General features: G+C 36.5%; 1 protein-coding gene across 1 annotated transcript; it reads right to left on the reverse strand.

Annotated features, from left to right (window-relative positions):
- Positions 1–919: 919 nt before the first annotated feature.
- On the reverse strand, positions 920–22,875 carry PPP1R42 (protein phosphatase 1 regulatory subunit 42). The gene is made up of 9 exons (XM_065629383.1): positions 22,817–22,875; positions 21,230–21,440; positions 18,844–19,010; positions 18,288–18,426; positions 15,998–16,114; positions 10,002–10,119; positions 8,564–8,692; positions 7,099–7,247; positions 920–1,796 (listed from the first exon to the last, which is right to left on the reverse strand). The coding sequence occupies exons 2-9, from the start codon at positions 21,356–21,358 to the stop codon at positions 1,758–1,760; spliced, it is 987 nt and encodes a 328-aa protein (XP_065485455.1). The 5' UTR covers positions 21,359–21,440; positions 22,817–22,875; the 3' UTR covers positions 920–1,757.
- Positions 22,876–23,760: the final 885 nt, after the last annotated feature.

Here is a 23,760-nt window from a genome sequence, read left to right on the forward strand (position 1 = left end):
GCTCTCACACTAGGAGAAGAGAAGGGAAAAGCGGCTGCAGGATGAGAACCCCAGGAGATCTGGCTGGTTTCCCCTCGCCAGCAGCCACGTGAGCAGTGTGGGTGTTGCAGCCAGCGCGGGCGAGTGGAGTGGGAGGCGAGCTGGCTCTGCTGGAGCTGCCAAGTGTGAATATTTCTGCATCAAAAGACAGCGTGGATGATTGCCCTCGAGGGGAAGTGCAGGCTTAAAATGCAGGGGTTTAGAGTAGGCCAAAGAAAGGGACCAAACGTACATGTATACAGCTGGGATGCAGCCAAGCTATTACAGAATAGAAAAAGCGAGACGGAGATCAGAGCCAGAGAGATTGAAACCCACTTTGCTGTTTCACCAGTGGAAGACTGGGGGGTTTGCTTTAGCTAGACGTGAGTTGCTTGGTTGCAGGAATGTCTGTGTGCAATGCCGTACAGGGAATACTTAATTTGGGTCTGAAATATTTTATGTAATGCACAATAAACTAAAATCTTAAAGCTGGAAATATTCAGAACCTGTGAAAAGTAAGTCATGCTTTACTGGCATAACACACACTGAGAAATGCAAAAAATCTGTTAAACAGTTTTAAGTGGGTGCTTGCAAGGCAGAGGGAAGGGTAAGGGTGGAAAGGCTTCCTCAGAAAACACCGTGCTGTAAAAATCAGGAGGTGACTAACGCACAGCATTGAGTCAGGAATCCAGGAGCTGCCACTTCAAACACACTCACCAAAAGTATTGACATTCTTCTCTGGGAATTGTCTAAACAAGAAGCAACTTTTAAAATTTATGCTCTTCTGTCTTCCTCAACCGGACTAGAACTGATGATTTATTTGAATTTTTATCAAAGGGCAATAAAATATAAACCATAACAAAATACACAAAACATTGCATGCAAAAAAACAGATCCTCATTTCCTTACTCAGGAAAAATTCCTTATCTCAGAGAAGGTCTCTGAGATGCTGAGCTGAGCTGACATTCACACAAACTCCATCGGGAAAGGTTTTATTCCAGGGGCAATTTACATTCTGCAATTTTCTTTCCTTATGTGTATGTTTGGAATTTCTCTATATCTGAAGTCTTAAGTGTTCATTTAATTACTCAAACTAGCGCAAAGCAGCCAAACTGAAGTCCTGGTTACTTAAAGCAGACTTTGGAGTAAAATTAATGTGTAATATTCCCAATCCCAAAATTAATCAGCACAGATATCATGAATCTTCTTGTGCCTTCTTTCCTAACTATTCCCCATTATTCACCAGAACCTGGAAAAATCTAAATGATGGAAATTATTTTTTAGAACTACAGATCTCAAAAATCATGTGCTAGTAGTGTCTTTCTTCTTGAAGTAAGAGACTGTAAGAACGCCTCTGCATAATTGCTAAGAGTATCAGATATGGAAAGAAGCCGCCACTCGGGTAGTCAGGTCACAAACTAGACACTGGTTAAAACCAACTCCTTTCTTGAGGAAGTTCAAGAAGTAGGCAACCAGTTAGGCCTACCACATGCTGTTGTTTTTACATGCTTTTAATATAAAGCTTTGCTTCTAAATAAAGAAGCAGTTCTTGTATTTTTCTGAATGCTTTTAAAGGTGGTGTTAAGTGCAACATCCTTCATTCTGTCTGGATTGAGATTACAAAGACACAGATAACATATCCAAAGAGATGTCAGTACCTTTCTTTGTAAGCTTTGAGGGGAAAAAAAAATCCAATAATAGTCAAATCTTCACATCCTGTAACTTCTGGCTTTTAGAATTCACCTTACTTCTGCCGTAACTTCAGATTCCTCCTCAACCTACATCAGAGAGATCAGAGAAGACAGGTGAGATCTTTATGGAATCACACCAAGGCGCCCATTGCTCCTGTCTTCATTATTGCTTCCCAGGGCCACACAACATTTCTACAAAATTTGTAATCTGTGTTATCAAAAGATGCAGACGGAAAAAAAAAAAGGTCTTTACCTATTGTGAGGATATCGACTGATGCAGTGAAAGCCCTTTTTTTCCCAGTGCCAAACCTGGGGCCAGACTGATTTGAATTGACATAATCTGACCATTTGCGGTATTATACATTCCTTTATTACAAACCTGATCAACTATTTCCACACACAAAAATGGTGACAGTTAACAGTTTTTTTCCATGTAAATTTATATCAAATACCAATAGTTTTCAAGTGCTATATAAGAAACAAAATCTTAGTAACAATCAAAACATTTTCTTGTATAAATGAAATCAGATAAGACTCAGTCTTTTATTCCAAAACTTTTTTCTACAAACTACATGTAACTCATTATACCCAACTTTACTGAACATGTAATTAGTAATTACTATGACAGTCTAATATATTAGATCTCCAAGAAAGGAAGATCTTATTGCTCCAAATCTCTTTTTGAATTAAAGTATTAGTCTATTACATGGATCATTTCACAGCTGGCTCTGATTCATCTTGGTTTGGATGCAGCAATTAATTCTGCTCTGAATTAAGAGAACAGAAAGATGTAGTCAGTCATTTCTGTAGTGTCTGGTTACAAAGTTATTTGATTGAAGAGGTAAGGTTCAAATACCTTTCTTTTTAGCAGTGAACTCCTAGAATTATTCAAGGCCACAAGACAAAGTAAAAAGTCACTGTTGGCTTGGTTGGTTGGTTTTTCCTAGCAAGGTAAAATTTATTTGTTACAGTCACAATATATGACATTTATGATTTAGTGACTGTAAATAAGCAGCTTCACATATTAATTGATTCCACTCAGACCTCTGTTAGTCAGGACACCTACTTTGCATAATGCACTGAGATAAAAAATCGTAAGAAAAACAAGGAAGAGCCTTTCCAATCCCCTTATTTTTATTAGTTACGCTCTGAGTTACGATCACATACTTGTCCATATTAACAGATCATGCGTCTGAATCCTCATCCTGAAAGAACAACGGGAACATCTTGAACACTGACTCATTTTTTTGGCTATTTTTTTTCCTTTCTGCCCCAATCTCAGAACTTTTGGATTGTGTGGCTTTTATAGCTGTAGCTCAGGCAGTTCTATGCACTGCTTCACACCCACACATGTAAAGAAATAATATGGCATTATATTAACTTACGCCTTGCACTATTTTTAATGGGACATTTAAGAAAAATAGGAATTTTTAATCAGTTACTGATCTAAAGTTCACATGTGAACTGTAGCTCAGTAACTTAAACACTGTGTGTGTATGCAGTGATTACAAAGCTTATATATCTATGTATATATTCTGCTTAGGGTCAGAGCAGTACCAAGGGGATGTGTTCAGGCACTGATGCCTTATTTTTTTTCGCTGTTGGTACTTCTGCCATACTGAAAGTCTACAGCAGTACTGTCAATTGCTCTGAAAGCACCAGCATCTGTACTGGCAAGGCCTGGGCTCACACCTGCTAGGTCCTAGGAACAGTTTTTGTTGGGAAGAAGTACTAACAGCAGTAGATGATGATCGAATTGGGAACCACAACGGCAAATCTGTCATATCCAAGTCTTCGCAACTGGATGGGATGCATCCCAGGGTGCTGGAAGTGAAATTGAGACATTCAAAGCCAGGCTGGACGGGGCTCTGAGCAACCTGATCTAGTTGAAAATGCCCCTGCCCATTGCAGGGGGGTTGGACTAGATGACCTTTGAAGGTCCCTTCCAACCCAAACTATTCTATGATTCTATGATTTTTTTCAGAAGTTTGCAGAAATTTATATTCAGTAAGATAACAACATTTAGGTTACCTGGAGGTAACATATTCCCCTACCACCCTCTCAAATAAGAGTGCTATATTCTGTAATACGAAATAACCATATGATTGTAAATGTTATCTCTTGGTTAAAGAATCATTATAATCCCAGTATCAGCCCTCCCCAAACAACTGTCATATAACAGGCCTTAATAATTCTATTTATTATAATGCCAGTTAGAGTCTATAAACAAAAGCCCAGTATATACGCAGAAAGTGTACTTTCTTACCTGTTATCAAATACACATTACTCTGTATACATTTCAGACCACATAAATCACCTCAATTCAAGGCATTTATAAATATTTAAATAGATAAATGCAATGTTGCTAGGAGCACCTGCCCAAGAGCTAAGAAGAGGGAGAACTAACATTGCTCTCTGCCAGTTCCTTCCCTTTGACCTTGAACTTGGACTATCCAGGCTGTGCATGGTGGCTATGGGAGTGGCTTATGATTAGCTGACACAATCCAGTGTGCTTATTATATGCTGACTATATAATTTAAAGATATTACCTTATTGCTAATCACATAACATACACCGGAGAGACAAAAGGTGATTTTCCCACCAAATTCTGAATTGCTATGGTATTGCTGTGAATACCTGCTAGGATATTTAATTCCATGAGTAAGGAAATGTGGGCAGAAACTGCTGGTTACAGGTTAAGTTTACAACATCAACATTTCAACAACTTCTCTACTTGGGGAAAATTAATAATAGTGTATCCCATTGGAAGGTATTAGGTATCTTTAAAATGGTTAAGTGATTTGTTTTCTTTTAATTACTTCCTGCCAATATCCATAATTCTCTTTAAATGTTCAAAACTAACTTAAAATCCAATATAAAATTGTTATTGTTTTTATATCATCAAAAAAGAAAGATTAATCACATATTTCGGTAATCTAGTAATAACTGGCTTTTTTCATTGTTCAAGCTGTATGTAATCCTCAGTGGATCTTAAATTTAAGTTAAAAAGGTATTTAATGCCTGTTTTTCAGTTGCCAAGGTCAAACTTCACCAGCACATATAGGGAAAGAGGAAACATCTGTTGGAATAACTTATTTGACTAACACAGGGGATAGGATTAAACTTCACTAATTTCTTTGGTCTGATACTGAATTTAAATTAAACAATGCAGGTATTTGTTCAGTTTGACAAAATTTCCTTGCTTTACATGTGTGCACATTTATGCATATCCCTGACTACTGGATCTGGCAAGAGAATACTGTGATTTGTCATTTTTTCATATCTGCATATACCCTGAGATTTAATATTTATGGATTTTGAGTTAAAAAAACCAAACCAAACCAACAACAAAAACCCAGCAATTAAAACAAACAAACAAAACAAAAGAAACCCCAAAACATTTTAAAGAATTCACAAACCTTTGACTAATTCCCAAGACTCTTTGATTTTCATGGAATTCAACTAGTAACAAGATTAGAATATGTCTCAGGATCAGTGATTACATATGAAATGGTAACGTACAGCAACCTTCAGCATCCAAGATAGAAGTCCTGCTTAAAATTTTGTTTTAAATATTAAATGCAAGTCATCTGACTGTATTTTATTCTACCCTTTATGTGGGTCAGAGTGAAATCTTCTAGACTAATAGTAAAAACAAACAAACAAAAATCACTCAAATTGTTTAATTTGCTAATGCAAATTAAGACAAATATAGACATTTTATTCCAATCAAGTATGGAAGATGCAATCTTTGCCTTTCTAGGGTCGAAAGGGATTTCAACAGGGCCAGGATTGTACTCTGGCTTCTTAATACTGGGAAAATTTTAGTCAAGGAAAGCAGCTCAACAATTGGACAGCTTTTTAACATGGTAGAGTAGAATTAGAATGCTTTATCTCCAAGGAGATAGCCGAAGTTCTTACACTGAAGAAAATAACTTTTTGGGAGTCGCTGTACACACACGGTCCATCCTTTATTAGAACTAAGGGGAATGGTAAATGAAAAGTGTAGTTTTGTTCAGCCGGTCCCGAAAGACAGAATGCTAATTAATAAAGATGAAATGCAGGCCGACAGAACACTGAGCATGGGGGTAAACTCATTTTACAATGGATTTAAAAGAAAAAAATGCATGTTTGTATGGCATGAGTATTGGGCTGTGCCCCTCCAAATTTCACAAGCCTGGACTATTCACTGGAAAATAACCACATAGTAGTACTATTTTGTGATAACTAGTGCATTGATCCTGCAGTTCTTGCAGCAAGACACAAATTCAAGAATGGGCACACACACGATGAGCTCCATTTCTTTTTAGGCCAGAATATATCCATTGTCATATGAAGAACAAAAATGATACTTTTGAAGAGAGGAGCTCACTGATTTGTAATTATTTTTCTCTTCTCAAGGGAAAGGCAGCTATTTCTAGTCAGAACAAATAGTCAGTAGGAACAAAACTGATGGACTAGAGAGTAGTAAGTTGTCAAGAACAAAATAGTATTAAATGTCGTTTAGTTAAATTTTCAAACATACTAATAAATTCTGATTTTAAGGTAATTTAGTTACAAAATATAGTGATTTAGTTACAAAAGAATACCTACATTTATTTATCTACAGCATTGCATAAATTATTATTTTTTTGTTGGCCAGAACAGCTGATAAATAATAAAGCAGTTAGGCTAAAAGTAGCATTAAAAATGTGGAAGAAGTGATATTAGGTACCAAATACTGAACTGTTACTATGCATAAAACTGGAAAAACTACAGGTCCCAAACTGCAAATCACTATAAACAGGTTTTATTTCCACAAACAGTTGCGTTAGAGTTCACAAGGCTGTTTATGTGAGGAATACATATGCTGAACTCTGAATTGTTTAAATTCATCTAATGTCTAAATGTCTGTAAGGCATACACCTGAGATTTTCTTTCTTGATTATCTTGATGATCTTGAGCTGATGCTACAGGAAAATGCTACTCAAGTATATAATTCACTGGAACATGTCTATTAGAAGTAAACTATAAGATGAAAAGTGATTGTTTCTCCTTCTTCATGTTAGTACGTGCATGGGATCAGTCTTCACCAATGTTGTTGACAGTAACTGTACTTCCAAGAATTAATCTCGATATTGTTTTACCTTTGTAGAAGATTACAATCAAATGCATATGACAGAAACTAGTAACACTGGCGTAAAGTTATTACTGTTAGCTAGTCTACTGATTTATAAGCAGAAACCGAAATCTATTATCCTGGCTTTCAAACAAATATAACATGGTTAAAACAAGCCGAACTGATTTTAGATTAAATTGTACCTTCATGTACTTGTTTTCCAACTGATTGAGTAAGAGCTGTAAAAGCAATAACTAAGAGAACTAAGAGGAAGATGTCTGAGGAACATACCTGAGTTATCTGATTTTTTTTCCCCAGGATTCTAGGCAGAGGTTTTCTTTTAACTTTGTGCATCTCAGACAAAACTAAAATATTTGTTTTTTCTTTCACAGAGGCACTGTAGTGAAAGGGAAGTTGAGGATAAGATGTTTCAGAGACAGCTGAAGAAAACAAAGAAGGATTAATTCAATATCCCAAGTCAAACCATATCTATTTTAATATTCAGTATGATTGATCACAGGTTCCAATATATCTATTACAAGATATTTATACTGTTATCTATAACAACAGTGTAATAAGCCTTAAGGTAAAATGCGATAATCAAGCAAATGTGATAATCGAGAATGGAAAAATTTGTATGAAAATATGGAAAGTGCTGCAAACACTGGTGAAGGTGAATACTAAAGCAGGTATTCATATTCAGGTAGAGTTATTTGAAAGGGAGTAAATTCAATTCCATAGCACCTCCTTGTATCAGTAGTTATTCAGATGACACAATATTACTTTCAGAATCATTGCCATTCACATACGGCTTCCAAACACTGAGCAGACTGCAACATTACTGGGGCTGAAGTTCACAGGCCGAGTGCTTTTCACTTTTTGTCTTCAAAAATAACTGATCTTCATGAGATGTCATGAATTAATAATTTGAGACAGCATGGCTATAAAGAACACGCTCTCTCCCTCAACTTACATATCACAGTTTATCTTCTGAAAACAACAGCGGAACTGCCACCAAATTTATTTTATTTCATTTCATAGATATGGTTATTCAAACCATTTTGAGTAATTTGAAGTCTAATGTCCGTTCCCAAATTCTGCAAGATGGCAAGACATACTGTCAAGTCATTTATGTCTTTATCTGCAGTCAACTCTACAACAACGACCCCCACCCCAGCAATTTTTTAAAACCTCAAAGTTTATTTCAGGTTTTACTTGAATTTCAAAACTAATTTGTTTTCCTGCTTGCAAGAACCTGTTGCCTTTTCTGTTAGTTTTAAGGCTGTTTTTTCCTCCAAGACTTCTTTTTTTTTCTTTCCAAGTTTAAGACTTTTACTTCTGCTAGACATGTATCTTGTGAAGGCCTTTAAGAGGACTAGGAATTTACATAGATCAAATAAGTATCAACAAACAGATTTTAAAAGTCTGATGTATTTCATGCATATTGATTCTAGAGTGCCCAACACTTTGTTGGTTTTTTTTTTTAATATGGAAAATGATCATGAATATTTACAAACATTCAAAATGTATTAGTTACTCCTTTCCATAATTCTGGGAGATTAGAATGGGAGAAAAAAAGCAGCACATGAACTAGTGTTAAACTTAAAATTTATATTGGAAAAGTTCAATTTCTACTCCTGGGTTTTGATCTCACCACTAGCACAAGTCTCATTCCTAGTATATTTACTGTTAGCTGCTATTTTATTGTTTCTATAATATTGCAAGTAAGCATGAAGTAATTGATTAGTTTGCTTACAAAAATGTAGATAGGCTGCATGTTCATTTGTCATTCTTTCTTTGTCTTTTTTCCTCGCAGCTTTGGAGGCTTTCCAGTTCATTAGGAACTGTCTTTCCATTTCTTTAATTTCTTTCCCATCAAGGGATTCTGCCAAAGAGAAGAGAACACTTTCTGTGCTACCCAAAGTTAAGTAAAAGGCTGTACAAATCTGTATAGAATGTGTGCTGGTTCTATATTCGCTCTCCTCAAATATTTTTTTCTCTTTTTAGTCTTTTGTTAAAAAAACCACAAAAACCTCAATACAGCTTGATGTTCACATTCAAGGAGCAAGAGTGAGTTGACACATCTTAATTACAAAAGAAAGCATCTATTATTTTTATAACTTTCAAGGGAAATGTATATATTTCACATTCAGTTAACATGCAGCACCTTATAGAATGTTTTGAATAAAAACTATACCCTTACACAAGATATATATATAGATGAAGAAATCTAGGTTGAGAGAGAAACTGCATGTGTTACCAATCAAGGAATCCTGCTGATCATGAAGACAGACAGATTTGGCTCTTTAAGGTTAACTTTACTCAGGTACCAGAAGGCTTATGCTCTGGGTTTCTTTGGTTGCATCTGCATTTCTGAGTCAGACCAAATGAAATACCTCATTTGGCCACAAATTTAGGTTGTGTTAGAACTGTCCTAAGGCACTGTTATTTTCATTGTGCAGACAGGCTTTTTCTTTTTCTTAATGGCCAACATTTTATACTCTCAGAAAAAAGGAAAACAAGTTCTGTAATTACGACTTTTAAGATAATTGCCACCTTTATCCAAAAAAGTGAAAAACGAGCAGATATTTTTTACTTCTTTCTACAGTATGAATACTTAGATATAGAAGAAAAACTTCCTTTTATGTTAAAATTATCTCAAAATAATAATGTATACTGCATCACAGTAAGGTTAAGATTAACAAATACATTAATAAGTGTAAACTGCTTTTAAGTTTAAGGACAAATGTTATATAACAAATTCCAAACATGGTAGGGTGTGACCCGTGCAACTGTAACTGTACAACTGAAACACCTAAACGACTACTACAGGCTGATAGGGGAGTAGTAGACTAAACTTAAATTTGAAAATCAGTTTCACAACATCTGGAATGTGAACACAATGAAGTCTTACTGTCTTATAACAATCTCACCAATCGTCTATTATAAAACAAATTATTACAACTATTAATAGCAAAAGCTAAGCAATAGGGCTTGTGTAGTTGATTCATAAGCAGTTTTAGCTACATTATCTTTACATAAATTAAAAAAATATTATTTGCCATAAATACCTATGGCAGTAGTTGTGTTTACATACATAGTGCAATTCAAGAATGATTAATCTACCAGTTATTTTCTAAAACTGTGAGGGTAATGGGTGGGTTTCGGGAGCTGGCTGTTGGTTTTATTTTTACCTAAAGTTCGTGACTGTACCACAATCCTGTCCCTGTATTTTGGTTTGTGGCAGATGGGGTTTCCTGTGAGATCCATTCTGCGTAGCTTTGTCCATTTGTTTAATGCAACCTCCAAATCCTGCAATTGATACCAGAACAGAACATTGGGATTATTTTTCCTTCTCCAGAGTAAAATTCAACAGTAACATGATTCGTTCAGCCAGGCCCACATCCTGCAGACAGAAATAGCTTCAATGAGACTATTCATGTATTAATATGCACATTAAGAATGTGCATTTTCAAACAGAGTGGTGCGTAGCATTCACTGAATATATGAGAATTGCACAGAAGAAATGGTGATGTAGTTGGAAAACTCTGCATTTTTAAGGACACAGTAATGCCAGCTACGGAATATTACCACTACAATCCCACTTAGAAGCACCTAAAGCTGAGGAATTACCAGCCAAAAACTTTGTGTGATATGTCATGTCTGCTAATGCATCCCCATGGTCTCACAGAGCCCTTAGAGTATCAGTGTCTGATTAGATTTTGAAAAAATTGTGGAAAAATAAGTATAGAGAAAGACCACACTAAAAAAAAAGCTAAAAATTGTGCAAATCACAGTAGACTGCCTCTCTCTTTGTATATATGTAACTGTATTTTACAGGAGAAACAGTAATCCCCCCCTACAGAACTGTGGGTGGTCAGTTATAGTATTGGCCCAAATAGTGAAATTTTTGAAATATACCTTTCTCCATCTGGGTTTCTGTCTGGTTACCCAAGGGCAGTATGACCTGGATAAAACTTCTTCTGTCTTTTAAATACAATAAATTCAAGTTAAAAGGATGCAAAGCTTAGCAGATTGGTCCTTTCCACTCAGACACCCTACTTTCTGAAATACTTTCTTTTCAAAATTTCATTTAACTCTCATTCTTGATGGGCTTCCTTATATGTGTGAAAAGCTTAAGGTGGGTTTCAAAGCAACTTGTATGAATACAAGAGGGGAATTTATGTTCTATAGTTGTAATAATTTGGAAAAAATCTACTAATCATGATGTGATGGATTCTAACCTGCAAAGTCTGTAGAATTTTGTAGCTTGATGTCAATAGTAAAGCATCTAGTGATGTAGATATCTCTTAGCTGCTTCAAATTTAGAAAATCAACTGGGTAACACAAGCAGGGAGAATTCTGGTTTTGCAGGCTCTGCACCTTTGATAGAAAATCCTCCTGGGAATATTCTATGGGTTATATAATGCACGTTTTAAAAAGTCATGTGAACATAGCAGCACTGCCTCACACCTCCAAACCGTATCATTTTTTATCGATGATGATGGTGATATCAACTATCATCTATTGTTATCCAGTGATGATAACATCTTTTTAGAAAAATAGAGAGTAAAAGTCTGGTTCTGTGAGAAGCAAGACTGATAAAACAACACAAGAAACTCTGAGGACCAGTCCACATGAAGAAATCTCATAATGTCACACAGCAAAGCTTCATCAGCATGTCTCAGAATAGCAATATGATAACCCCCACAATTTAGGTGCTAACACAACACAACACAAATCACAAACACAACAGTTTAGGGGAAAATATTTTAGGCCGGGCTCATTAGAAAAGAAATAGCATTTAGCAAGTGTATTTATTTATTCTTACTTAACCATTCAGGTATTGTCATTTAAATTGAACGTGTTCTAGATTTTACTAGAAATAATTTTTTCAAGTAATAGTTTTGCAACAAAAAATTGTCTGTTACTGAAATAAAATGTATAGAGTTTAACATTGATGAATGTATACAAAGAGTCCTGGAGATTTTTGTTAGCTGTTACTTACTTTATAAATGACCCAGAACATGCTTACTCCAGTGTATGTTTATCTAAGAGCACACTAATCCTGTGCTGAAATATGATTACCCTTTCGATACGCTCTAGTTATTCATTGCCTTCCTGTCTCTAATAAAGTGCTTTCACTTCCCAGCCTTTCAATAAGCTGTACTAAGGGGACCAGACACTCTTCTGGGCAGTCTCCGTTTGATAAATGATCATGTCATGCTATCACTTTGAGGTCTGCTACAAAATACTGACGAGCAAATTATATTCCATCGGGGCGGGGAGAGGGGAAGGGCAAGTGCCTTAGTAGGCAGCTGTAGTGCTGGCAAGAACGTTCTTACCAATTAACGATGGCTATTTAAGAATTGGTATTTGACCAGTATGCTCCAGTTTTTATTGGAAACGTCTAGTCCAACTGCCCAAACTACATCTACAGACAGCAATTTGTCACCGCTTTGACTACCTGTCATAATCTGTTTGAGAAAATCTATAATTTTTCTCTTGTTCCTGACTCAATTCTGAAGCGAATGAATTCATCTTTCGTGATATCCTCTTGTCATAATCAATACTGGGCAGAGGTTGAATAAATCAAAAGACTTAGGAAATACAGATTTTTGTAGGTATTTCTAGCTATATATCTACTCAAATAACAAGTCATAATCTTCCCAAAATGAAGGTCATTAATAAACAAACAATATCCTGGCTTTTTGTAAAGAGGAATAGTTATGTTGGTTGTTGTTGTTGTGTTTTGGTTTTTTTAAGAGGAATAGTATTTTTTAAAAATTCTTGCAGTATTCCAACCCTAATAAACTGCTTAAAAGTCTTTGTGAACCTGACTAAAGTCAGTCAGAAGCTCAAAACGATAAATAAATGAAGTAGCAAGCAACAGAAAACAAAGAAAAGCAAATCCTATTAAAATCAATTATGTTCTTGATAACAGACCTATGACACGTTTTTTGTGTGGTAGCTAGTCATACTAAGTTGTTTTGCATGAAGTGATAAAAATTCCTTAATTTTGTTCTGTCTGCTGTTCAGACTGTCTTATATAAACTTTAGTCATGTGAAACAAGGTCATATGCCTTGATGTCTGTTAATTATGCTAACAATGCCGCGAATTAGCCAGAACCTTAAGTGCTTGAATTTACTAGCCCTAATTTGCAACTATGCCAAAATCAATGTGGCATTGTTGAAAAGCGAATATGGGTTTTCATAATACCGGGAAAAATCGAGATAAATGTTTAGATATAAATATAATTATACTAATTATACAAAAGTGAGAAAAGCCTGCATGAGAAGATTGTACTTCATGCATTTCTTGTGCCTTTCACATTTCCATTTTTTGGTAAAGATTCCGTAGTATTCCTGCTGCCATCTACCTCTGCTACACAGCTCACTGGTGGTGACCAGCCCTGCTTCTCTACAGCTTCTCTTCCCAGCGGGTGAAGCAGAGCTGGGTACAGAGCTCTCCAACGCTTCTCTGTCGTGCAGCAGCACCACGGTCTCTGATCAAGGCCAGACATTCCTGGGGATGTTCTTGATGGCAGTGAGGGGAAGCAGGAATGGAAAACAGGGGACATAGAAGAAGAGGTACATGGCATGAAAAAGAGGTACACATTAGACTTTTGAAAACAGAGGGGCAAGAGGGAGAAGAATGGAGGCAGCTGGTGTAGGAATGAAAAGAGCCTTTGCTGCGTGTAACGAGTTCACTTAGCAGAGGCAATTAGGTATATGTAGTACAACTGTATATCCCTTAAAATCCTTTCAGCTATCACAGTTGTAGAATCATGTAAGCCAAGGAATAATGAAATTCACGGTTGTAAAAAAATTGAAAAATACTCAAACTTTCTGTCAGCTATTTTTTAAAATGGTTAGTGGATGCATGAGATTGTTCTGCCAGATGTCCACTGTAAGTTAAAGCTTCTTAAACAGAGCAAAAAACAACTTTTTTTTTTTAAATACTTTGCATGGCTCACTGCTTTTTCAACAGTTTTGTATTTTTTTTAATTATTAAAATAAGAATATATTAGCAATAAGTAAAGCCTACTAAAATGTAATCTCTAAAACACAGTAGTTGTAGCTGGGAAGTTGGATATCCAGCTGCATTACACTATATGTTAGACACATTCAATATGGTCATTAATTTTACAGGTCAGCCAAGATATGAATAGAAACATCCTATCTGCCTCCTATGTTCCAAGCCTGGAGATTGTTTCGAAAACACACAGGCCAGTCACTTTCAGAATTTACCAGAGCTTGATGCAAGTGTAACTGGCAGCAGCATCAGCAAACTCAAATGCTAACCACATACTTTTTCAAATGCTGTGACCATGTAACACGGAAAACTAAATGTCTAATTGATTTGGGTAAATATTAACTCTGGTCTTCTTGATGATGAAATAATGACATTTAATAATTATTAAATAATAAATACACAGTTACTGAATAATGCAGTATTTTTGTCCTCTCCTTATTCTGTTTCAGAAGATAATGTTTTTTCCTCTGACACATTGAAAATACTGTCTCTGAACTGGCATCCCCATTCTTAAAAATAATTAATTCTTTGGCTTGGACAATCTTCTTTTAAGTTCATCGCAACTGAAGTATTTTGTATTTATAAGAAAGAAAAAAGACAATTAAAAATAATCACTGTAACAAGTTTTATTTGGAAAAGGAATCCTTTTCAAAAGGGAAGCTTTGGAGAGACTACCTATTTAAAAAAGCTTACCGTTATTTTGATGTAACCAACACATTCAATATGGTTTTAATTACCCAGCAAAAGCCAACATAAATTGTATTTTGATATGAATTCAATCACAACTGCCAGACAGAAACACAGCGTGAAATACAATACACTAATAATTGTCTAGTAAAAAATGCATCATTCAAGATTTTTTAAAATTAAAAAATAAAAAAATAAGAGTCCAAATAAAGTATATTGACCTAGATAATTGATAGGTTATGCACACAAAATACTGGAATCTCCTCATTAGTAAATGAACAGCCAAATTTAAAATAAGGTATTAAGTGTTCTTAGAATTAATAAGAATAGTTATTTTAATAATTACTAACCAGAGAAAGTTACCTTTTCTAAGGAAATGGAATGTATCTGCAAACCAGTAATGAAAAAGTTTATTTTAATCAAGGCTTTGCTTTGGTGATTTGGGTTATGATTTAAGCCAATTAATTTTAGTATTTATTAATAAAAATGCAGATTTTTTTTTTAAAGCAGAACACTAATGCCTATGGTTTATATTAAATAGAAACAGTGCTTATTAAGTAATTTATAAAGTTTGTTCCATGCCTTCACCGTGCAATGATGGTGTCCGCACAATGTTCAACATAAATTTGATAATCAGTTCCTAGCATGACACTAAAATTATTTTTTTAACTGCTCCTTATGTCAATTAGTAGAAGACATCATAACTTATAAAAATAATGAGAAGTGACAAGGCCAATACTCCTGTTCCTTTTGGGAAGATAAGCCAGAAATTGTAAATCTAGAACCTTCTGTCTGAACTACATTCACTACTGCAAAAGGAAGAGCAAAACCACTTTTATTTCATTTGTATTAGCTGCTGCTGTGGAAGTTAGAGCTCTTGCCTATAAAGACGTCTGTACTTAGCAGAAAATTATGAAATTCAATATATACTTTCACAACAAATACTTGTTATGCTATTCCAGCAACACTAGTCACAGTCATTTTGATATTAGAATGGCAGCAAAATCAGCTAGATGATCTGATATCCAAGAAGCAGCTTTTTTTACGTTAAAATAGAGAACGAAAAACTGTAATATGGTAAAATATTGCGAGTTAAAAAACAATGGCTATGTCATCTTTGCAAATTAAGCCACTGATAGTCACTCAGATGGCCAAAACACACACACTAACTTTACATATTGAACATATTATATTGTAGTTATAACTTCCATGCATTTACTACTCAGTTGACAGATGTACGCACAGCTGCCACTTAACATAGAATTAAAGGACATTTAGATGTACTAGATAAATGGTTCTCCATTTTTAATCTCAACAAGATTTTTGGATGAGAAAAGACAACATGCTTGGAAAGTCAGAGGTTTAGTAACTGTAGAAGTTTTGTTTTACTCATCTATTTAGTAATAAAGATGAATTTGACTAATTTCTTACCACTCATACTACTAGAACAAATATTTGTTTTAATACCTTCATACGTTGAAGCTGATTGTCAACTGCTATAAGATAAGAAAGATTTTCCAAAATTGCCAGTTCTTCTAATTCATCAATGTTGTTATTGCTGATATTCAATACAGACAAAGATTTCTGGAGGAAGAAAAGCAGAAAAAGAATTTTTTTTTTTTGTGCCATGAATGAGTCAAGTTGTAAATTCTTACAGAAAATTCTCTTAAAGGAAGAACAAGCATATGAAGCAGAATCATGCAAATACAACTACCATGTACCTCATATGTTGTTTTATGTCGGCTTTCCATCTTGTCCTAAAATACTGTTTATTTTGGTTTTGAAGTCAAACCAAAGATAATTTCTTAACTATTTCAGTAATTCTTAGTAAATACAGAATCGTTGTTTTTCTCTAAATGTGTTCAAATGCTTTAGAGAGTTCTGCAAGTGCCACTAACTCTACATTTGAAGTGTGAATCAGCCACAGAAACTGACGGCCTTTTCCAAGGTTACATCTGTCCTGCCTTGAGCTGAAATCCATATCTGATACCCAGTAGTCCCATTTGACAGCTGCACTACGCTGTTCTTCTTTCAGGCTTGATCCTACAAACCTCTTGCTATACATGCCTGTATTCCTTGATGCTTCTTTGAAACACTAGTGAGACATATAATGCACTTTGCCTTTTGTAAAAGACACTGCTTAGAAAGATCCTTACATTCTAGATAAAAAGTAAATAAGTTTCAGGTGTTTATCTCAGGAAATACTTAATGTAGTTTCACGTAAAAGGACCAAGAAGCTTATATCTCCAGAAGATGAAAAAGGACCCCTAATCCAGTGAGTTTAGAATTATACTAGATATGGCAATTACCATTAGTTAGAAAATGCCTATTTCAGCAGTGTATACAGGAAATCTAACCCCCTTCTAAAACCTGACCGAGACCAACATTGCAGGCAGAAATTACCAGTATCATCCTGGTACACACAGAGCATAAACTTAATCTCCTCAACCGAAAGATTCATGATGATGTGATCATCAAAACATTTGCTTGTGGTACACAGGGAGCTATATGGTCCCATCTTTTTGGCTCTTTCGTCTATGACAGTATCAAGAGCCAGACACAAAAGATGAAGTAAGAAGTGATGTCTTAAAGAGGGACCAAACACTTAGCACCCAAAGGGTAAAAATAGAATGTTTTACATGTAGCTTCCACAAAGATGTTACATGGTCAAGAATGCAAAGTATTTCTTATAAAATCAAACAAAACCAAACCCACACCAAAAGACCCTAAATCAAAGCCACAAAGAACAAAATGCTAGTGACTCTAGGCCAGGATGCTGAAAAAACACTGAAGTACATGAGTTATCATCCTGGGAAGAATATAGTTATGTAATCTCCCTCTACTTTCATAATTTCTCTAATGCAGAAAGAGGAAAGTAAAAATGCTCTCACAGGAATGGCTCGTTTCTATTAAAGGAAAATGGCAATACATTTTCCTAATGTATTAGGTAATAATCTCAAACCAGAAATAATTAGAGCTGGGTCAAATGTTTATGATAATACGCATGAACAAAAGAACTTGCTTTTCAGTGAGTTCTGTAACTTCACAAGAAAAGCTCATCAAGCCCCGACTACACTTTGGGAGATAAAGCAAGATGACTTTTTTTTTTTTTTTTAGTACAGAGCTACATCCATTAGTAAATAAAGTCTATTTATTTAACCACTTCAACAATACATTTGATGTTCACTGAACAATTAACATGTTGGAAGAAAATTTCAAAAGCTGGTTTTCCTGAAATCTTGACATACCACAACATAGAAAGTTTGCAGAACTAAAACTGAATGCTTTTGATTTTGTTCTTAAGATCCAGCAAAAATGCTGTTTGCATCTTTTCTTTTGCCATTGCATTCTCTAGAGAAATACAAAAGGCAGTAAATAAACTAATGTAACAATCAAATCAGACAAATACCGAGAAATGAATTCACTACAAACTAAGTAGACTAAGATAACTAACAGTGATGAATTCCTACCCCTTGTTTAGTTTATTCACATTCTGTTGCTATAGGGCATCCACACATTTCCTTACTTCCTCTCTCTTCTTATCCTCATTTCCATCCTTCATAGAAAAGTAAATGAAGTAGAATCTGCTGGACTCCTTGCTTATATGACAATTGGGACTGAAGTCCCTTGGTAGATTTGAAAGAATGCCACCAATTGGCAGAAAAGTAAAACACGCAGTGATCAAGTCCTAAGAACTCATCTTAAAAATACTGATCTACTGATTAACGGCTCATGGAAATTCTCAAAATGTACTTACTGCCAGGGACCTAAGAGATCTTGGATCAAATAGAAGCTTTTCACCAAGAGGGAGATGTTGACTTTCAATATGCAGCTCCCTTATTTTTTCTATTTTATCCAAACCCTCTACTACAGTGATGGAGTTGCCCCCCAAATACCTGCAGTATAGAACACAAAATAGATTTAATATCCTTTGAAAGTAAGAGCAAACACGAGGCCTCAAGATATAAAAAAATATTAAGTATTATTGAATAATACCTAGAAATTATAATAGAAAAAATAACGTAGCATGTGAGTAGAACATACAGCTAACAGTTGCAAGATTTTTTTTAGCAGTTATATATATTATTATTAAATGACTGAAAAAATAATTTAAATGCAAATAAGTATGTTAAGATGATAAGTCATTACTTATATCATAGAATGCTTCATTAAAAAATCATAAGCAATTACTTTTATTTGAAAAGTAAAATTTAAGATCTGAGAGGACCTTAATGGCTACATATTTTTAAAAATTTCTTAGTGTAATAATTAATTATTCTTTTAGTGAAATAAATACATAATTTTAAACTTACAGTTTTTCAAGGTTTTTCAGCAATGAGAGATTTTCTATACATGAAATACGATTGTTCTGAAGGTAAAGGTGTGTTATATTTGAAGCAAAGTCCAAGTTCTGGATTTGACTGATTTGATTATCATATAAATACAGAACTTGAAGATTTTTACACAAAGAGAGGTGACCCTGAAATAAACAATAACAAATTAATGCTACATAGATTTCACTCATTGGCTGCTTCTGAAAGCTGTCGATTATTTTTAACTTAAAGTTCTGCTGCATGATTTATACATTTTCACCTATAACAAAAACTTTTCACAACTGTTTTTCCTAGAAAACCTGAGTTAGTGTCAGTAATAATCAGATTTAAGACTGAAATCTGTTGTTACTATTCTGCCACACGGAAGCTGAGGACTACAGCCATCATCAGCAGGTACATCAGATCCTGTGTGACTTCATTCCCTTCCCTGTCTTAATCACATGGATTTCAGAAAAATCACAATTATTAGTGTAGTCATCTCCATCAAACCTCAGTGATGTAATGGAACTAGTTCTCGGTAAAGGAATCCTGATTTAGACAAAAACTTGCACTTCAGTGAATTTTAATTCTACTCAAATGTCAAGTTTCTTTGAATGTGTTTCTCTTAAATAACTAAAAGGTCACATGTTCTCATGAGGGTTTCTGTAAAACTTCTCTATGGCATCTAACGAACCAGTCCTAATCAAATGGACTGATCAAATTAGTGACTCGCTACAGCTGTGCACGTTCCTAGGACTGGGCTGAATAAACCCGTTTGCTTGCACGGATCCATTCACGTAGAACAAGCTGTTTAATCTTCTTGACTGAAATCACACTTTTAAAGCAGAAATCCACCACGTACAACAATTCAGTTGTTCAGGGTTCAGCAATTTCAAAATGTGCTCAGTATCTTGAGGGGATTTTAAGTCCCTCAGGTCTTACTGAAACCTGTATAAATTTCCTATTATTAAACTCGAAGGAGGACTAGGTTAAGTTTGCAAGTTTAGCCTTTGGAAATGAAAAGGTCGTGGATTATTTTTTAAATGAATAAGCCCCAGGGAGCAATTTAGGAAAAAAAAGTAGTTTTTAACCTGACTAATTCGAAAAAGCCACTATACCAGTCCAAATTTGTTAACCTCACTTGGCTTATATCCTGTTCCTGAGCTCCCCTGTCCTTTCTCAGACTTCCTCTGAAATCTAAGGAATAAATCACAGATAGATTGAAAAGATTGTGCTGCAAGTTAAAAACTTTTTGTAAAATTCCCAAGACTACAAAAAAATTTGCATTAATGAGAATAAAATAAGTGTTGCACTTAATAGTATGTAATATAATTACTGCTTCCTTTAACACAAAAGTCTGATCTGCAAAATTACATGTCCTTACATCATTTTCTGTTCCACAGTTTGCGTTTTTATAAAGGTAACCATCAAAAACTACAAGTCTTTAAATAAAACACCAAACTGTTGCTGAAAATATGAACTTTGTTTTTTTAACTTCAGACCTAAAGTCTCCAAGAACACTATAGCTGGATTTGAACAGGGCTAGAGCGCTGCTGTCAAAGTCCTACAGGTACTGATTCAATGGCAACGGCCTGGCTACATTCTATAGGAAAAGTGTCAGATCTAAATGATTAATTTGAAATATTCTCTTTCTTAAGTGGCAAAAGAGGTAAGCAAACAGAGTTATCATTTCCATTCTGGTGACTTCCTGAAAGATCCTTTACAATGTAGCAACTGTACAAAATAATCAAAATAGCAAATTGTTTTGATTTTTTTTAGAGCTGCAAATTTCGATAATAGTTCTGTGAAATACTGCAAAAAATATTTCACTTCAACACTTCAGTTCATCTGTCTTGTGTAATTGCTTACATGGATTTTTCTAGTTTAATTAATTACAAAAATAGAGGTGTACTGATAACATCCTTCTTGTCTGCTATACAGATTATAAATATTTCCACAGTTTCAGATAAGTAAAATACTTCAAGATTTTTGCCACATAAAGAAAAAAAATCAGGTCGATAATAAGAAACTCTGCAGACTGTTGGAGTTACAGTCATCGGCTTTGATGTTTTATATGAAAAGTTACAGCTGAAAGATTTATTTTCACATTTCAAATGCCACACATTTAAAATCCATTTAAGCATTTTTACATACAAGCAGTGTTCCACACAGTAACAGCAGTGAATGTTGAAGCAGGTTTCCAAACAGATGTATTATTAAGGCTTACTTGCAAATCAATATAAATGTTAAAACATAATACAGCTGTTATAAAACACAAACTTGGCTTTGCTAGTTTGTCTCTCCAACTATAAACAATTAATCATAACAGTAACTACAAAACAACTGAGTAGCCAGGTTAAAAGGAATAAAGAAAAATAAATCTTACAATTGTGTCTATATTTTTATCTGATAAATTCAGATGAGTTATTTTTCGCAGATACTGTCCAAAGTCTTCTTCACTGCGATTCTTGTTACTGAAACTCTTAGCAATTAGGTCCTTTGTTAGTCGAACCATAATTCTGTAATAGGCCAAACTGCTCTACTTCTTCTTTTAATAGTGTATTCCACATGCTCTTGTAAGTAGTTTACTAAAACACCTTAAAAACAGAAAGGAAAATATTATACTGCTTGTACCCTAGATTTTCAACACAGCTGACATGCATATTTCAAATCTGATGTTTCCCCACCAATTCCCTTTTTCCTTAGCAACACATTTATGTATAGTCTTTGTTGCTTATAAAAACTTCTCTCTTTCTTGCTGCCATTTTTTCGAATTTTTAGTGTATTAAGTAACATTTAAAATACATTTTAATATTTGATTTGTTGTTTCAGTGTGCTTAAGAAGGTTGGGCCCAGTCTTCATCTTTTTCTTATAGAAATATGAGCACAGTGGTCCACAGCAGAAGTAATGCATACACATAAATAACTAATTAATGTCAGCTCATAGCCTAATTATAAGGTAGAAAATACATCACTCTCTGTAGCAGGTTTTACAGGCCGTGAGAAGTGGCAGAAAGCTACAGTACTCTTTGTACATCTGCACAGCCCTTTCGTCACGCACACAACTGCATGTACATTTGTTATGTACAGTCAAAAACTGTGAGTTTTTCACATATTGTAGAGGCTTTCACAACAATACCAACTTTTTTTTTTTTTTTTTTTAACTCTGGCCATTGTTCCAAGTGAGCTTATAAACTGGGGAATGGGGGGAGGGAAGGAGGCAAGGCACATAGTTTGAATTGGATGTGTAAACAGTCTGGGGATAAAAATACCCTAACAAATATAACAACAACTCAGAATAAAAAGGTTGCCTGTATATAACACAATGTACATTAGGTATTTTAGCCAACACATAATACCCCCACATCAGTGTATCAAAAAAATGGAGGAGACAGAAAAAAGCATCCCGATCCTAAAACTCACGCTCAACCAAAGCACGGAGACTCCTCCTTGTATTACATTTGTAAGAAACTGAGGAACAGCAAAGATTGAAACTGAAGACAGAAGAAATTTCCTTACGTACTAAGCAAGGCTGAAACTCGGTAGTTCCCCTTATCCACGTGGGCTTTGTATGTGCGTGAGAAGTTAACTGAGAAGTGTGTTTCTTTCCTGCTTTTTAATTAAAAATATCTTTCGGAGCCCTTTCTTAGACCTTCTTCCCAAAGCGGCAGCAGTAGAGTAGCAGCAGAGAAGCCGGACTGCCAGCTGTGGGGCTGTCCCTGAGGCAGGTCTCCCTCCACCCCCGGCCCCCAGAGCCCTGTCATTTCAACCTCTAGGCCCCGGCCCGGCCCCTCGAACCAGCGCACACAGCGGGCGGCCTGAAGACGCCCGGGAGCCACCGCCCCCCAGCACAGCCCGCGGGAAGGCGGCTTTGAGGTCCCTGCCCGTAAGCGAAGCAGGACGGGCAAGGGGCAGGATGCGCCCCGAACGCCCGTCCCCGAAAGGAAAAGCCCCAGCCCGGCTCTCCCCTCACCTCCCGGGACGCCTCCACCGCCCCTGGTTGCCACGGCAACCGCACGCCAGCAGGCAGGCAGGCACAACGCCCCGCCGTCGGCCGCGGCGCAGCGCCGTTCCCAGCCAATCAGCGCTGAGGAGAGAGCACGGGCGGGGAGAGGGCGGGGTGTGTGCGTGCGCAGCTGCGGCAGCGCGCGGCCTGGCGGGGGGCACGCGCGGGCGGGGTTCGGCGGCTCGAGGCGCCGTGCGGGGAGTCAGGGGGTCGTTGGATCGTTTCGGGGGGAAGAGGCGCTCGGGATGATCGAGTCGAACCATAAGCAAACTCTGGCACTAAACCACGTCCCTAAGAACCTCGTCTATACGTCCTCTAAACACCTCCAGCGATGGTGACTCCACCATTTCCCTGGGCAGCCTGTTCCAGTGCCTGACAACCCTTTGAATGAAGAATTTTTCCCTAATACCCAATCTAAACCTTCCCTGGTGCAACTTGAGGCCATTTGCTCTTGTACTGTCACTCGTTACTTGGGAGAAGAGACCAACCCCCTCCATGCTACAACCTCCTTTCAGGTAGTTGCAGACAGCGATCAGGTCTCCCCTCAGCCTCCTTTTCTCCAGGCTGAACAGCCCCAGTTCCCTCAGCTGCTCCTCATCAGACTCGTGCTCCAGACCCCTCATCAGCTTCCTCACCCTCGGAAGGTCCTGCTCGGGCTCGCTGGTGGCCATGCTACCCCTGGCCAGACCCCTGGTGTCCCCCCAAGGCTGAGCAGGCGTTGGGGACTGCGCGTTGCTTCTTAGCCCGCAGTCATGGGCCTGGCTGTGCCGCTGAGGCAAAGCAGTGTCGCTGTGGCACAGGCCTGGACGGCAGTGCGGGGGTCCCTGGGCGAGCTGAGGCCTGTCAGCCCGCCTCAGGAGTCTGGAGAAGAGGAAATGCAACAGGGGAGTTTCCCAGAAGAGAACTTTGAA

This window comes from Caloenas nicobarica, chromosome 2 (assembly GCF_036013445.1).
Source record: "Caloenas nicobarica isolate bCalNic1 chromosome 2, bCalNic1.hap1, whole genome shotgun sequence".
Lineage (NCBI taxonomy): Eukaryota > Metazoa > Chordata > Aves > Columbiformes > Columbidae > Caloenas > Caloenas nicobarica.

Bases quoted from the DNA above. Each gene is read 5' to 3' on its own strand.
- PPP1R42 (XM_065629383.1), bottom strand. From the start codon at position 21,358: ATGGTTCGACTAACAAAGGACCTAATTGCTAAGAGTTTCAGTAACAAG. The intron at 18,427-18,843 runs GTAAGTTTAAAA...TCTATACTGCAG, and splicing joins CTGAAAAACCTTGAAAAACT to GTATTTGGGGGGCAACTCCA. The intron at 16,115-18,287 runs GTAAGTACATTT...TTCTTCCTCCAG, and splicing joins GATCTCTTAGGTCCCTGGCA to AAATCTTTGTCTGTATTGAA.